Source organism: Balearica regulorum, chromosome 2, assembly GCF_011004875.1.
Source record: "Balearica regulorum gibbericeps isolate bBalReg1 chromosome 2, bBalReg1.pri, whole genome shotgun sequence".
In the NCBI taxonomy this organism is placed as follows: Eukaryota; Metazoa; Chordata; class Aves; order Gruiformes; family Gruidae; genus Balearica; species Balearica regulorum.
The window spans coordinates 151,740,232-151,755,315 of record NC_046185.1 but is presented as its reverse complement, the minus strand read 5'-3'; the positions used below and the strand labels follow the sequence as shown (position 1 = coordinate 151,755,315).

The 15,084-nt window shown below is 44.0% G+C and overlaps 1 protein-coding gene and 1 long non-coding RNA gene across 3 annotated transcripts in view; one reads left to right on the top strand and one right to left on the bottom strand.

The window, feature by feature from the left end:
- The window catches only part of ZEB1 (zinc finger E-box binding homeobox 1), a 122,548-nt gene extending 110,149 nt beyond the window's left edge, over positions 1-12,399 (bottom strand). Inside the window, exon 1 of one of the 2 annotated variants that reach the window (XM_075746522.1) lies at positions 12,289-12,399. In XM_075746522.1, coding sequence (XP_075602637.1) covers positions 12,289-12,346 — 58 coding nt within the window. In that variant the 5' untranslated portion in view covers positions 12,347-12,399. Of the gene's footprint in view, positions 1-11,270; positions 11,416-12,288 lie in introns of those variants that run through there. The other variant, XM_075746523.1, reaches the window with a different exon arrangement.
- A 35-nt stretch (positions 12,400-12,434) lies between these two features.
- Positions 12,435-13,538, top strand: LOC142600605 (uncharacterized). The gene is made up of 2 exons (XR_012834183.1): positions 12,435-12,566; positions 13,228-13,538. It is a non-coding gene; the product is annotated as an uncharacterized LOC142600605 (long non-coding RNA).
- Positions 13,539-15,084: the final 1,546 nt, after the last annotated feature.

Below are 15,084 nucleotides of genomic sequence, written 5' to 3'. Positions count from 1 at the left end.
ACTATAGACAGTTGAGAGGGTTGGGTTTTTTTTAATCACCAGATTCTTATAGTGGGTAAGTACAGTTGTCAAAAAACTTGATAGGAATCCTAGTTATTTTTCCTGCTACTGTGCTTCTGCACACAGACTTGTGCCTCTGCTTGATCCAACTCACTGCAGTTTTATATCTGCACACAGACTTGTGCCTCTGCTTGATCCAACTCACTGCAGTTTTATATTTTATATCCTCCTCCAACATCTGGAGTCAGCCATGCTTCTGGCCCAATTTTGTTCAAATCTGTATTAGCACATTTTCCAAAAGACTAATAAACGCAACACACTTCTGCAGGGCATTTATGAAATCCTGTACACTAATCAAAGCAATAGAAAAAAACACTTGAAAGAAAGAAAGAAAAATACACCTGCATGGTGAAAATGAAACTGAGCCATCATGTTATTACTCCCTTCCTTCCCCCCCCACATATATAGCAATCAGGAATAGCAAGTAGTAATTCATCCATTTAGCTCATTGGTATTATCCTGCTAGAAGGATCTTCAGCACTACTCTGTAAAGCACCTAGGAATACTTTTGACAGTTAAAAAAAAATTAAGTTTATTTTACACCCATTAACATGATCATTAACCACAAGCTACTCTCTCCATCTCCCCAATACAGATATCCTCCATGGCAGGCTTGTCATTTTTTGCTTTATAATGGAGTCATTTTATTGTATGCAAGAAGCCTCAGGCATTTTGTGCAGCCCATTACTCTTTGCTGCCCACATTCAGATGGCTAATCTGCTATCAGCCAGAAGCTTGACAGACAAAAGGAAAAGGCAGGAACACAGCACACATGGCTGCGCGTGCGCACACACACGTCAGCCACAGAATGTTTAGACAGTGGACCCAAGAACCAACAAGACACTCATCTGATTGCACTCCTACTTAGTGCTTCTGTGGTTGAAGGAAGACATATGAGTTCTTTAAAGGTAGATGGGCTGGTGAGACATTTTTAAAAAAAGCTTAGTAGGATGCCTATTAAGATATATTAAGGCACAAACCTGGAAGGCTTTATTCAGTTAGTGAGCATCTTTAAACTTGAAAAAAGTCAAACGTCTTTCTATTCTGAGGATTTGCTACACAAGACCTTCAAAATCCTTAAAAAATATTGGAAAAAGTTAGAAGATGAAATAAGGGCTAAATGTAAGCAATTGTAAACTATTAGAACAGGACATCTGGCAAGTTTTCAATTTCAGCACTTGTTTTCTTACCTGCTCAGAAAAGAACTCAGTTTTTTTTTTTTTAAGAGTTGTATGTTCTTTCCTATATCCCAAACTACTGTGACACCATACACATGCAAAAACAAATGTAGTGAAATGATTTGTATATCATGCTGCATAACAAGGAGCTTTTTATTATTTTTTTTTTAAGAGGTTGGGGTAATTAAATGGAGAAGGCTTGCCACTTCATATGAAAATAAAGAAAATGCCCATATTTGCTGGAGTTCTTAAGTACCTTACTTATTTTTTTTCTGAAGGAAAGCATCTCAGCAAATTCAGAGGCAGTACTGGCAAAAATATTTTTTGAGCACCAGATCTACAGGCAAAAGTTTACATCAAATCCCTTGTAAGAATTTTGTCAGAATCATAAGCCTCTGTTGTGTGTCATGATTTTTATTCAGCTAAGTCTATTTGTATTCTTTGCAGCTAGAAAGCTAAAATTGTCCCTCTTGTGCGAGCTGGATTAGCTCACAGAAACAGAAAGTCTGCCACTAGTTTTATTCACTCACATGCTGAGGTAGAAACCTGGCTCATCCTTTTAAGAAGTCCCTCTCCATCGTGTAACTACCACATCAGCTCTGCAGGCTGATCCCTGAAGGCATGATTAATCACGTGGTAAAACAGAGAATCACGGCATGTTATACTGCATTATGTGTCACTGGAACTATTTCCCTTTTCCTAGGCTGCAACTACCAATTCAATTTTGCTTCTCATTTCTGTTTATTATTCCACTTTCGTGCAGAAAGAGTCTCCCAGCATTTTGATTGCTAAACAGAACTGATTCTGTCTTACACCCACTATTTGTTGAGAGACATATTTAGGGTTTCAGGAATACAGTATGTCAGTCAATTTAAAAACTGGAAAAAGCTCAAGGTAAGCCTTACCATGAAGAGCAGAAGTTGTCAGAATAGTCTTTTCCACAGAATTAGTCTCTGTGGTTTTAGTATCATTACAACACTTACGAACGACAGAAGTTTACCTTGTGTTACTACAGGGAGCATTCAAGCCAGCCTAATAGATTAGATTATTGGATATAATAACTATACATATGCATGTCTACAAAACAAATTCCTGTTGTAAATGCAAATTCACTCTCAGGACTCAGTAGCCAGAATGTATCAAAAGAGGTTATGTATCAAAAGAGGTTGTCCAACAATCTACTCCTATCTAAAGTTTAAAGTTGGGAAGAACAGTGTTTTCTTGTTGCCTTTGAGTCACAGATACTCTGAAATCCCTGGCGAGTCTTCTCCTGCAGGATGAGTATTTTTCTCCTCCTGTGGCCATCTGCAGCACCTCCTCAACTGCAGCACTGTCCCTAGCAGTACTCTACAACCTTATCTTTCTCTCCCACATGTACAAGGTAAAAGGGGAAAAAAATACTACATTTGCATATGTAATTATGGTGTAGCTCAGCAGTGAGCAAAAAAATTACTGGAAGTTGAGAACAGATATGCCCGATGACCACACCTTAGTTTTTCAAATGAAAACGCTTTGCAAGGAAGGGGAAGGGACAGCAGCAGGGAAGGAAGCCAGTCATTACAGCTCCAAATCTGCTTCAAAGTCCTTATTCACCACCTCATGCTCTGTGTGGGGCCAACTGTACCTAGGTCCTTCCTGTGAACTATAACATAAGAATGAATCCCATAGTATGCGACTAGTTCCATTTTGCTTGAATTTACCGAATAGCTGTACCAGGAATACTTGGGGGGGGGGGTGGGGGTGGTGTAAGGGGGAGAAAAGGCTATGGAAAGACATAAACAAAACAGGATGGAATATTAAACAGGTTACAAATTCTGAATAGTACCTCCTTTTCCAGTCTAGAACTTCACATAGCTTGCAGTAAATAGCATACAGGAACTTAAGGGAAATAATAAAATGGACTAAAAGGTGGGAAGAAGGAAAATCTGATACATACTTGAAAGGACACAAGGCAGAAATTCCTCAATGCATTGAGAAAAACTGTTTAAAAACAAGTGTGTTTACAAAAAACTGACAACTCCTCTGCCTTGTGTTTTTGGACACTAAGAAAAATGTCATATTAGACCCGGGGAGGAGGAAAGTGTAAGGGAGAAAAAAAACCCCACAAAACCCCCAACCTGTTTCTTTAGGTCAAATCTACCAGTTCAGCAAAAAGCAACCTAATCCCTGTAATTAAGGTCCAATTTTTCTCTTCTTTAGTTTGCACTTTTTCAGATGGAATAGATTTCCCCAGGCCTTTTTCAGTCATGCCACGTTTGTGATGTTTTATAATTTCATTTTGCTTTCTCCCATATAGACTCTGTGGACAGATGTCTCTACAAAATGGAACAGAAAACTGCCCTCAGTGTCTGTCAGACAGAATTTGAAAAGAGATGTTTGCTGAGATAATGAAACATTTCATATCACAATAACTAAAGCTGCTCTGTACCGTCACTGGCCCAAGTAGCATTTGATCCTAACGAGGATAGGCACGCTAGTTCATAGGTAAAAATACTCTCTACCACATCAGACTATTTTATAACCCGTTTATTTCAAGCATCATCCATGAAAGTCACTCTCAGGATCACGGTGTAAGGCCAGGTTTATAATCCATTCATCTCCGGCACTCTTGCCAGCTCCTCCAATGTTCCTGATCCAATGCTTGGCTTATGAGAAGCTAAAAAACAGAAGAGCTTGCAGAAAGACAGAGGATATCTGCATCAAATGCAAAAACATACTTAAAAGAAGTACATAGGAGAGAGTTAAGGAAGAGTTGTTTCTTTTCCTTCTGATGACTCCAATATCATACGAGGTTCTTAGCATTTAGAGAAGTATTTTTACATGTCCTTCACTCAAGAAGGACTGCTACTTGTACTTACAGATTCTAATTGGATAGGATGGAACAGCGCAGGATAGAATTTATCTTTTTTACTCTCTCCTCAGTCATAATTGAGCCCCCTAACACATCCGGAAGAATACATTCATCATTAGACATACTCATTTGCTTTACATAGTTCTCCAAAAATAGAATGGATGGAACACATTGAATGCAGAGCAATGAGAGAGATGCTACCAAACAGAAAGCAAACATTTGTAAGGGAAGCAACAAAAGATGCCAGTTTTCAGGTTTTAACCTTTCGGTGACAGCAGTTGTTAACCAAACTGCTTTGCAGCAACAGGGGTAAAGTCCTCCCATAGAGAAGATTGTGACAGCTGGGAATGACAGCTGAAAAGGAGAGAACTGAAACAGGCTGCTTTCAAACAGTACTGACTTCTCAAAGATGAGAAAGCATATTTTTAGTTAACTTCTGTTGCTCTGAAAAAGCATGTTAAAAGATACAGTTACATTACAGTACTGGCATCAGAAACAAGCACAGAGCAAGGCAAAGCAGAAAAGCCTCCTTTCTTCCCTTTTTGGGGTTCCTTTGGAGACAAAAGTACAAGTCTAAAGAACCCTGGTTAATACATTCAGCAGTAACCAACTGAAACATTTGAATCACTGCCTGGCTGAACCACACGTACAGATACAAACTTAGCAAGTTTCTTCTTTCTGCTCTACCACCACCTATCCTCCTAACACATGAATGTAAGCCGTCGGGTACTCGCACAAGGAATCAGACGTACAGGCCCAGATACAGGAAGAGAAGACTCTGCACATATTTTTACTGCCTGAAAGGTGCTTACATACTGTGATGATGGGGTAGTATTTTTCTTAGGAGTACTGAAATAGATTTATAAAGCTATGCTGCTTTTAACCGTAGTCAGTATTTTATCTATCAAGTCTCACTCTCTCTTGACTGGGCTTCCCATTTTCCTCAACTATCACACAGGAATACTGTTACCTCTATGCAAGAAAGGGACAAATAAATTATTAAATAAACAAACTACAGCTCGATACAGGAGGAAAACTGAAAATAAACCTAGCCTTTCTTTAAAAGAGGAGGACAAGCAAAAATTATAAATCTGCAACTGTGAACAGTTTTTAAAAACATCAAACTTCTACTACTCTTTCCAATAACTTAAAAATAAGACACTAGGAATTACACAGCCAGAAAACCAGACCAAGACAGAGAAATACCCACGTACCTGACAATTAGCTCAAGAAATTGATTCAATCAGAATATCAGAAGCAATGGCTTAGTGAGAGGTTTAAAAAACTTGCCAAGGTAACACGGAAGCAGAAGGCATTACATAAAACTACACACACAAACTCCCCTATAGAATCCCCCAACAATTCCAGTGTTTCAAGGCATCACCTAATCAACTGAGGTGAAAGCTATTTCCCACTGTGATCTTCTCACACAGCCAACCAGGGACCAGATTCATTGCTCCCTGGAAGGCCACCAAAGTACCAGATAAACCTCCAGTGAGAAGCAGACTACTCCCTTCCCTAGTCCATCCTCCCTCCTTCCCGCATACGCTCTTTGCCTCACCCACGCACCCCTGCCCACTCATGTATCTGTCCCTCTGTTCTCCATGGTGTGCTTGGGTTTTTGTTTGATTTTTTTTTTTTTAGCTATTAAAAATTTCAAACAGCATTTCCCTCAACAAATAAGAGTCCCTAACATAACTGATGTATCGTGCTGCCTTGTGACCTGAGCTAACCACACATCTTCACTAATGAAGATACCAGACTGCTCCCCACATGTGCCTTGTCTCTCACCGCCTGGGCCCCCCCGGCAGGAGCAGCACCCACCTGCGCCCATAGCCACTTCCCACACAGCTCCTCCTCTGCAGCAGCCCCCTGCGACAAGCAATAGTGGTGGTAAAACCTAGACTTGGCATGTGTTCGTCCCAGTCAAGTAGACGTTCCAGGCCTCACATTTATTTACACATTTCTGGGGAATTTTTGTTTTAAGGAGGACTTATGCTTTTTTATTTACTTAATAATCACTTTCAAATATTAGAAATACCAGCCACATGCTGAGATTCTTCTTTAGTCATTATTGTCCTAACAAAACCGAGATCCAATTAAATCATCTCTGCCCAGATGTTAGCCTCCAAGAAAACAGTCTTCTAGACAGCCCACACATCGGAGTAGGGATGTTAATGCTCACAGTGTAGGTGTTAAGCCAATTCCCTCCTGTTGTGTTTTACTTTTGTCTACCTACACATCACTGAACTTCAGATTTGGGAATATAAAAAACACCAGAAGACAAAATTCTACTTCTCTGGCATATCATTACATCAATATTGACTATGCAGACAGGAAACATCACCAGTGAAGATACTATCTTAATACCATCTAAAAATGACTAAAGAGAAAATTTAAGTTTTGCATATTGCCACTTGTTTGCTGAAAGTACACGTATTTCAAAACAATCAATATGGAAGAGTTTAAATACTTAAACCAAAAGGAACAGTAACTGCTAAATGAGACATCTGTTCCTTCTCTTTAAGGCTCTAGATCAAACCAAATGCAAGGCTAGTCCCAAAGATTAAAAATGGATTGAGACTCAGTCTTGCTCTGGACTTCCTGTGTGACCTTGGGTAAGTCACTTGAGAATTTAGTTCTCAAAAATAACAGGCCTATTATAGCTGCCAGAATGAAGCACCGAAGTTGGAGACCACAGATGCAAGCCAGGTCCTGCTTCCTTGCCCATAATGGAGTAGATCCTACCTGGTGAGACCTTTTGAAAAATGTAGGTAAGTATGATCAGAATGTCAGGAATATTGATATTAAGCACTTGAAAGCTCATCTGGAACCATACTTTGAAAATTGGTATGAAAGCCTACATAAAACCAGAATTATTTCCATTTTTCAAGCTCTTGTTTGTGTATTTGTGTGAAACCTATCACGAGTAGAATCTTTATGATCTCCAGAGATGCAGTATGTACTGTTAAGTATTGGATTTACAGTCAATGAAGCATATTGTATTGTAATCAGCTTGCAATATCAATTAGTTAGAGTTCTTGAAATGACTACAAACAGCTAATGAGTTGAAAGCAATGAGCTTATATTTTTGGTAAATAATAATGACTTAATTTAGAAGTAGGGATTCTTAAGATCCATTTGGCTAGATACTGTAGTTCCAGCAGTTTCCCTGCAATAGAGAGCAGTTGCTCAGAAATCAGTTAAAAAACAAACAAGCAGAAAAAACACCACCACTCAAGCTTCGCAGAAGTTGATTTTGTTCTTTAACACGCTAATAGAGTCCCATGCATGTTAAAAATGTCTGCCGTCCCTCGCTGGCATTTTAAACCCTATTAAAACAGATGTTTCCTAATGAAGAAAGGCATTGCACTGATATTTTTACTTTAGTTTACCTCAGCCTCTCCCCCGACCGTAAAACTGCTGTAAGAAGAAATGACAGGTTAATACCACCACCTGAGTCCCAGTGGGGAAGGCGGCAGAGGATGGCCATGGAAGCCCTTCCCTCTGCACTGCCCACAGAGGAGCTCACTTCAAAAGCGAGGCCCTAACTGGTCAGTAACACCGCTATTAACGGGTCCTGTAATAAAGCCCAAAGTTGACAGAGAGACTCAGTGGGGAGCGGTATCTGACATGACAGAAAACGTTCAACAGAAAATTTGGGCTCAGTTCACAGAAGTCAAATCCTCGGACTTTCAACTAAAAAAAAAAAAATTAATCTGAGTGACTTCTATGATAGGGAAGCCCATGTCAGAGGGAAAGTTTCATCTACTTGCTGCTTTTCATCAACTGTTTCATCAGCATGTTTACCAGAGTCCTACAAGGAAGGAAACTCAGGCAACTAATCACCTTGGAAGACTCTGGCTCAAGTAGCTAACTACCTTAAAACACCCTGCTTTACAACTGTTAAATTAACAAGCACTGATTACTGAGAGAAAAATGAAGAGATAATGACATTTTTAAGTGTATTCCCATTATATTTCAGTAGTTAACGTGCAAACAGAAGTATTACTTATTTACATGAGAGAAGATTTCCCTGGACTCAAACAGTTAATTCAGTTGTCCATGTAGACCTGTTCACTGTGCCTGGAATTTTAACTCGGGCAACATTCCTCAATTCCCAAATTGCAAATTTAAATTAATGCTGGAGTGAAAACATGATACCTAGCGAAAAAGAAAGGGAGGGGGGGCAAGAGAAGAAAGGCATGACAAGGAATGTTGTCTCCCAAGCGTCACTAACACCTGACATCCTGCCAGTAGTTAACACCTTGGAGCTAACAGAAATACACCATGCTTTTGCCTTATTCAAAACGCACTTACGATCTTCTTACAGTCCTTAGCTTTGTAACAAAACTTTATATGAAGTTATTATCTAATAAAAAGAGAGGAAATCCAACTGTAAAGCAACTGAAATAGCACTCTAACAAGTCAATCTATGTAACCTTTTAGTAATGAACTCAGCTACCAGGGGCTTTAAAAAGAAAAAAAGCCTGCCTCATACCCTCTCCTCATACATACCTAACAGCACATGAATTTACTCAGTTTCATACATTCTTCTTTTTAGTCTTAAATATGCATCTGAAGAACAGAAGGCATACTTGCATTATTTTCAGAACATCAATATAAAAGATTGATGTCTTTTTAACCCTCTAATAAGGGAAGTTCTAAATATTTTGCTTGTTTTACTTGTCTCACAGCGTTGCTGAAGAGCAAGATGTATTAGTTTTAGTTTTGCTGTTTAATAAGAATTAAGACAATCCTATAATATATAGGAGAGATGCTAAGAAAGTAACTAACACTGATCCTGCAAGCCAACTTAAAATAAGAAAACCTTTGCTAGTGCTGAATTTATTTAAAGTCCACACAGGATTCGCATAGTGTGGCAATGCAGATGACTGGCAAAACCACATCCCTCTTTTCTCCTCACCATTTCTCTATCAAAAGAGGGGGAGAAGGGAAAAAGGCAGACAGGAAAAGAGAGACTCCCAACCAGTGCTATGTTTCTGCTTTATCAGAACGCTGCTATCGTCCCAACACTTTGCTAACTACTTCACTGTAGCAGACATTTTCATGTACTGGCTAGAAGTAAGGACAACGATAGAGGATAGTTTTCTTCAGGTATGAAGCGCCAGATTTTCTTGTAAGTGGAAGCTTTAATGGCAGTGCCAATCAGCTCTTTTGCTGATCTCCTGTAGGGACCAATAAATAAGGTAGAAAAGGAACCAGCTCTAGAGTTAAGAAGATAAGACTGTCTTTCCAGCTACAGTTAATGCATGAGGATGGCAGCCATAAGCTCTGGCTCCCAAACAGAGTCAAAAAAAAAAAAAAGGAGAAACAAAAGTTTACAGTACAATAATAGCTGTGTTTATCAACAGATAAACAGAAGGAAAAACTTTACAGTACAGTAACTAAATGCCATAACTCAGTATTATTAACTGGTATACCGATGACAATTGCAATCTTTCCCTAATAAATTCCTAATCTGGGGGAAAAAGGCAACTGGAAGAGCATAAAATTGATTTAGTGTATACTATGAACAAGCCAGTAGCTGAAGCATCTCCTGTACGCTCTCTCATTAACAGAAGATACTCACCTATAAGAGCAAAGTGCATTTAGAGATTTAAGAGAAAAATAAGTCTCACATCTATTTATTGTAAAGGTTAAAGGGTTAACATTTTTCTAGCCGTTTTCCTTAGTAAACATTTGCAAGTCAAACATAAACCCACTGCTGAGAAATCTCTATTATCCAGAATCTATTATCTAACCGATCCTGATGCTTCAATGCACAATGACTTAAGTTGGTTTTAATTCCTCAAAAAAAGGAACCAAAACCAGCCTCAAACAAGGCATACGACAATTCTACCTTGCAGAACTAGTTGATAAAGACTCAGAGGCTTATTATAAAAAGATGGGTTGCAGCGATGAGGTCAAAAAGTGATGAAGATGAAAGATACCTGGAATGATACTACATCTTATACACCTTTTGTTTTCTGCGAATGACACACGCTGCAGACAAAATGTTTTGTGCTAAACAGCCTCAAATCTGGTTTTCTAATATTAAACACAAAGGAAAAACACTGACAGCAAGCTTGGTAAATAAATCCCTCCCTTGAGAATGAAAGCAGCAGACAGGAGGGGGCTGACATGCATGCAGGAGAAAACTAAACACCATCTTTTTTTTCTACCTGCACAAGTTGCCATTTGCTGCAGCGATCAAGAATCTCTTTTCCCCCGTTGATTTCAAAAGCTAGGTTTTCAGAAGATTTCTCTCTCAAGTCATCTGTTGATATGCTCTAAGACTATGATATTCATATCACTGGATCTTTAAGAGAAAAATCCATTTTCTTTCCTGTTCAGGTAAACATGTTTACAGCTCCTGCACAGACGCTGGGTGGTTCAGACTCACATGTCACACACATGTCGTCAGCAACAAGAAAAGCCCCTTTCTCTGATCATCAACATTTTTAATAAGGTAAAAAGAAAAGCACTTTCCAAACTTACCTTTAGCACAGCCAAATCATGAACTAAATATAAATATTTACACTAGGACAAGGAATTAATAACGTGAGCGTGCAAACAAAAATACTTGCTAGAAAACGCACCCAGCAAAAATAAGAAAACCCTCCTAAGTTCAAAGCAATCAAATCAGCTCGTTAGCCCCCGGGAAGGCCGTTATTTATCACCACGTTACACCCGAAACAGTCAGGATTAGAGAGGAGAAAAACCGATCGTGACTCTGATCTATTTAAGAGACCGTTCACTGCGTAAGAAAACACCTCGGATCGCAGGCGAAAGCCTTCCTATCTGTGACCCTGCACAGGAAATGCCACATAAAACCTAAAATTGCCAAGGAAGGTTACAAAATCTCCTGCTTTACATCCTATTGCGAAGAGTCGCTACGAGAACCGAACTACTTCTGCATTTTCCAGAAATTAAGTAGAGCGGGTGTTACGAGCGTTTATTCCCCCCGCCGTGTACCTTCCAAATGCATCTTAAAGTAACACACGTACCAAAGGAGGAAAAAAAAAAAAAAAACAAAAAACCAACCCCACAGCAGCCCTTAAGTCTGAAATGTAAATGTAATTCCTTATATAGACTGCAGCAGTTGGTCACACACGCACGGAGAGCGGAGCGGGGCCCCCGGCCAAACCGTTACCACCCATTATTATACAAACAGGTACCTCCGAAGCCAGAGGGAAGGGAAGAAACTTCGCCGCCCGCCCCCGCCGCCCGGGAAGAGCCCTCCCTTCCCCACCGCCCCGGCGGGACCCGGGGCGGGGAGGCAGCGCGGCCGCGGGGCGCCGCCGGGGACCAACACTCGGTGGGGAGGAGACGGCGAAAGCGGCGAGCGGGCGGCGGGGGCGCCGGCCCCCTCCCGCTGGCCCGGGGCGGCCGCGCCGCGCTGCCCCCGCGCGAATCGCTGCCCGCTGCGGCGACGGTGCCTCCCCCAGCACCGGCAGTCGCGCTTCCCGGGTGTGCCCCCCCCTACACACCCCCTCCCGCCCCCCGGTGACGGCTGGCGTCCCCCTCCGCCGCCCCCCGAAAGGCGAACGCCAGCCCGCCCCGCGGCGCCGGCCGAGAGCGAGGAGCCGGCCCGGTGCCGGCCGAGCGAGGGGAACTCCGGCGGGCGGCGGAGAAGCGCTCCCGGGCGGGTAGCGGGGGGGGGGGGGGTGAGATCCCGCCCGCGGGGCCGGAGGGGGAAGGCGGGCGGGGAGGCCCCGCTCCGTCGGGGCACGCAGGTAACAAGTTTCGGAGTTGGGGCTGCCGAGGCCAGCCGGGTAGCGGAGGTTCCCCCACCGCTCCCCGCGGGGCTCAGCGTCCCCACCCGGGCCGGAGGGCGGTGGCGCGGCCGGGGGGGGGGGGGGGGCCGAGCCCGCTCCCCGCAGCGGCGGCGGGGCGGTCGCGGGGCCGGCGGCGGGGCGTGTGGGGGAAGGCAGCGTGTAACGGTCCCGGACAGGCGGCGGAGTGCGGAGGCACCGCTAGGCGGAGGAGGGAGGCAGGCGGCGAGGCGAGGGAGGCTCCAGGTAGCGGATATAACGGTGCGGAGGGAGCCGGGCTCCCGGCGAGGAGCAGCGGGGGAATTACTTTCGCGCCCGCCCGACCTCCCCCCTCCGCGCTCGGGACGGCTCTGCCCGGCCCCCGCCCCGGCCCCGCCGCCGCCCCAGCGCGGCCGGGCCGCTGCCCCGCGGACTGACTGACCGTTATTGCGCCTCGGGTTCGCCTGCTTCCTGCGCTTACACCTGGGGCCATCCGCCATGATCCTCTCGCTTGTGTCTAAATGCTCCAGTCACCTCCTCCCCCGCCCTCCCCCCTCCCTCCCCTCCCCTCCCCCCCGGACCTGGTTTACGACACTGGGTGGTTTTACTTTTACATCACCTTCCTACACCTAGTGCTCGGCCGGAACCTTGTTGCCAGGGGAGACGGGTGCTTTACGGCAGGACGTTTGAACGGCGGCGGGGGAAAAGTTGCGGCCGCAGGTACCGGGAGCGGCGGCGGCGGCCGGGGGGCTCGCGGGGTGGCTGCGGCGCCGCCCGGGGACCCCCGACCCGCCGGGAGGTGCGCCCCCTCCCCCGGCCCTCCGCCGGCGGCAGCAAGGGGGGGGGGGGGGATCCCCGCGGGGCGGGGCGGGGCGGGCCGGGCCGAGGGGGCGGGAGCCCGTTGGGGGGGGCGTTAGGGGGCGGTGGGCGCCGGCCCCCGGGGCGGTGGAGGGGGATCCCTGACGGCGGCCCAGCCCGGGGAGGGGGGGGGGGGGAAGTTTCGCCCGCCCCGCATCACCGCATGGAGGGACCGGCCCGCCGCCGGCTGGGCCGCCCCGCTGCCAGGTGCCTCCCGCCCCGCTGCCCTGCGGCCTGCTCGGAGCAAGTCACCGGCAGCCGCCCCCAGGTACGGAGGGGCCGGGCGGGGCCGAGCCTGTGGCGGCCCGGCTTCCCCTCGCCCCCGCGCCGGGCACCTGCCTCCGGCGTTAGAGCGGCGACGGGGCTGTAACCGCCGCGGGGTCCTCGCTTCCCCCGCTTCTGCAGCCTCCCCCCCGCGGGCTCCCTTACCGTAACCCGGCCGGGGCAGGAGTCGGGCGGGGAGGGCACCGCAGCGCTGTTAGCACGGGCTGAGTCACACCGTGACGGTAATCTTGCGTTACAGGTCCGATCAAGAAACGAACAGCTGGACGAAAGTGATGCTGTTCCCACCATATGTGAAATCTGTCATTCTTGGGCTTTCCTTAATCATACTTCCTGCTTTTACAAAGAGGAGAAGAGGTACAACATTTTATGCCCTAAAAAATAAAAAGAGAAGGGAACTATTTTTTACAGATGATGAATAAACAACTTCATTTGGACTTAATAAACATGTTTAATGTATTACCGATGAAAACATCATCAAACACTCGTACTATTTATTTACTCTTGCCTTTCAGTTTTCACTTCAGGCAATAAAATAATTTATTAAGCTTCCACTTGTTTCTAGGCTTTTTATTTCAATTTTGTTTTTCTTATCCTGAGATGATTCTGTAGAATTTATAGTTCTGTGCTTCTGAGGAAGGCTTTTATCCAAACAAATTAGATTTCAGTGAAAGCATTTCTGTTAATGGGATACTTTTAATAAGTAATTGATACATGACTGAATTTGAGGTCTTTACGTATCCTACGTTGTCTCCATATGCTATATGTTCACACGCTGTAATACATCACCTCATCTCATGGAAGCAGCATAACATGTCTCTAGAACATGAGCTATTGAACGCTGGCAGTCTGTGAAAGTACCTTGCATCTGAAGCTTCCCCAGAAGTCAGTACAATCAGAAATGCTTAGAAAAGAGGTATAGGGCTAAAATGGATGCAGAGTTGGTAAAGATCTCGAGGGATTTTTTCAAAATTAAGCGTACTCTCGGAAATGTACATGAGTTATGGATTTGGGAAGTCACATGAAAACAGCTGTTCCCCTTTACAGGTATAAATCATTGGTATAATATCTCTCAAAAAAATTGGTAAATTTAGGTGTAGTGTTTTTACATATGTATCTTTCCCCACTGTGAACTGACTGCCACTGTGAACTGACTGCCAACTTCAACAACAGTACGAAGTGTTTGATAGACTAATAGAAGTTATTTAAAAGCATTAGATTTTGCATTAGCTGGGAGCACTGAACCCCAAATACAAGGGTAATTAAGAACCGCAACATGAAACCAACTACAAGATAAAAATGAAACTTGTCAGCAAAATTTTGAGTGAATTGCAAAGTTTTAAGGCAGAATCTCATTTTTGTCCTGCTTTAGTAGTACAACATCCTTGCCTGTTAAGTTTCTGTACAGAAGATAGCCGTGGCTATGAAACTGCTTGCAAAGAATGGCTTAAGGTGTTTTGGAATTCTTGGATGGTTTTATCATTCTGTGGATGAATTTAACCCAATATCATGTACAAGTTTTCATGCTAAGTTTTCAGTTCCTTAAAGTTTGTAATTTTTTAGAAGGTAGTTGCAAAAAAACCCAACAAAAACCCAAAAACCCCAAACCAAAAACGTATCTGTAAATATATTTGTAGATTTGTAACAATATTCCCTTGCATACCCACACTAAATTCCAGGCCCGTCTTTAAGCCACTTTCAGGTAGCTTGTTTTCATTGAGTTTTCTCACTTTTTTACTTCTGGATAAGAATTCTCGTGTCTTCATTTTGAGCAATTTATATTTCCTAACAGAATGAGGAGAGAAACGGTCTCCTGGTGTGTGTTATTGCTCTTTTTCAAATAGCCAGTGTCTGTTTGAGCATTAGTCTCTTGAGATTTCCAAGCAGCTCGGAGAAACCGGTGACAACTCTTGCTGCCCATTAGCTTCTGAAGAGCAGAACTGAAACTGGCAGGAGCATCGCTAGCTCTACACTGCTATCATTTTGATAAATGAGAAGAGAAAACCAAAGCAATGTTTGTATATGTTATCTTCGATACCAAGGAGGTCTAGAAACTAAAAAAGCAGAGGATAGTGTTTTGCATCGTTATTGATTACCC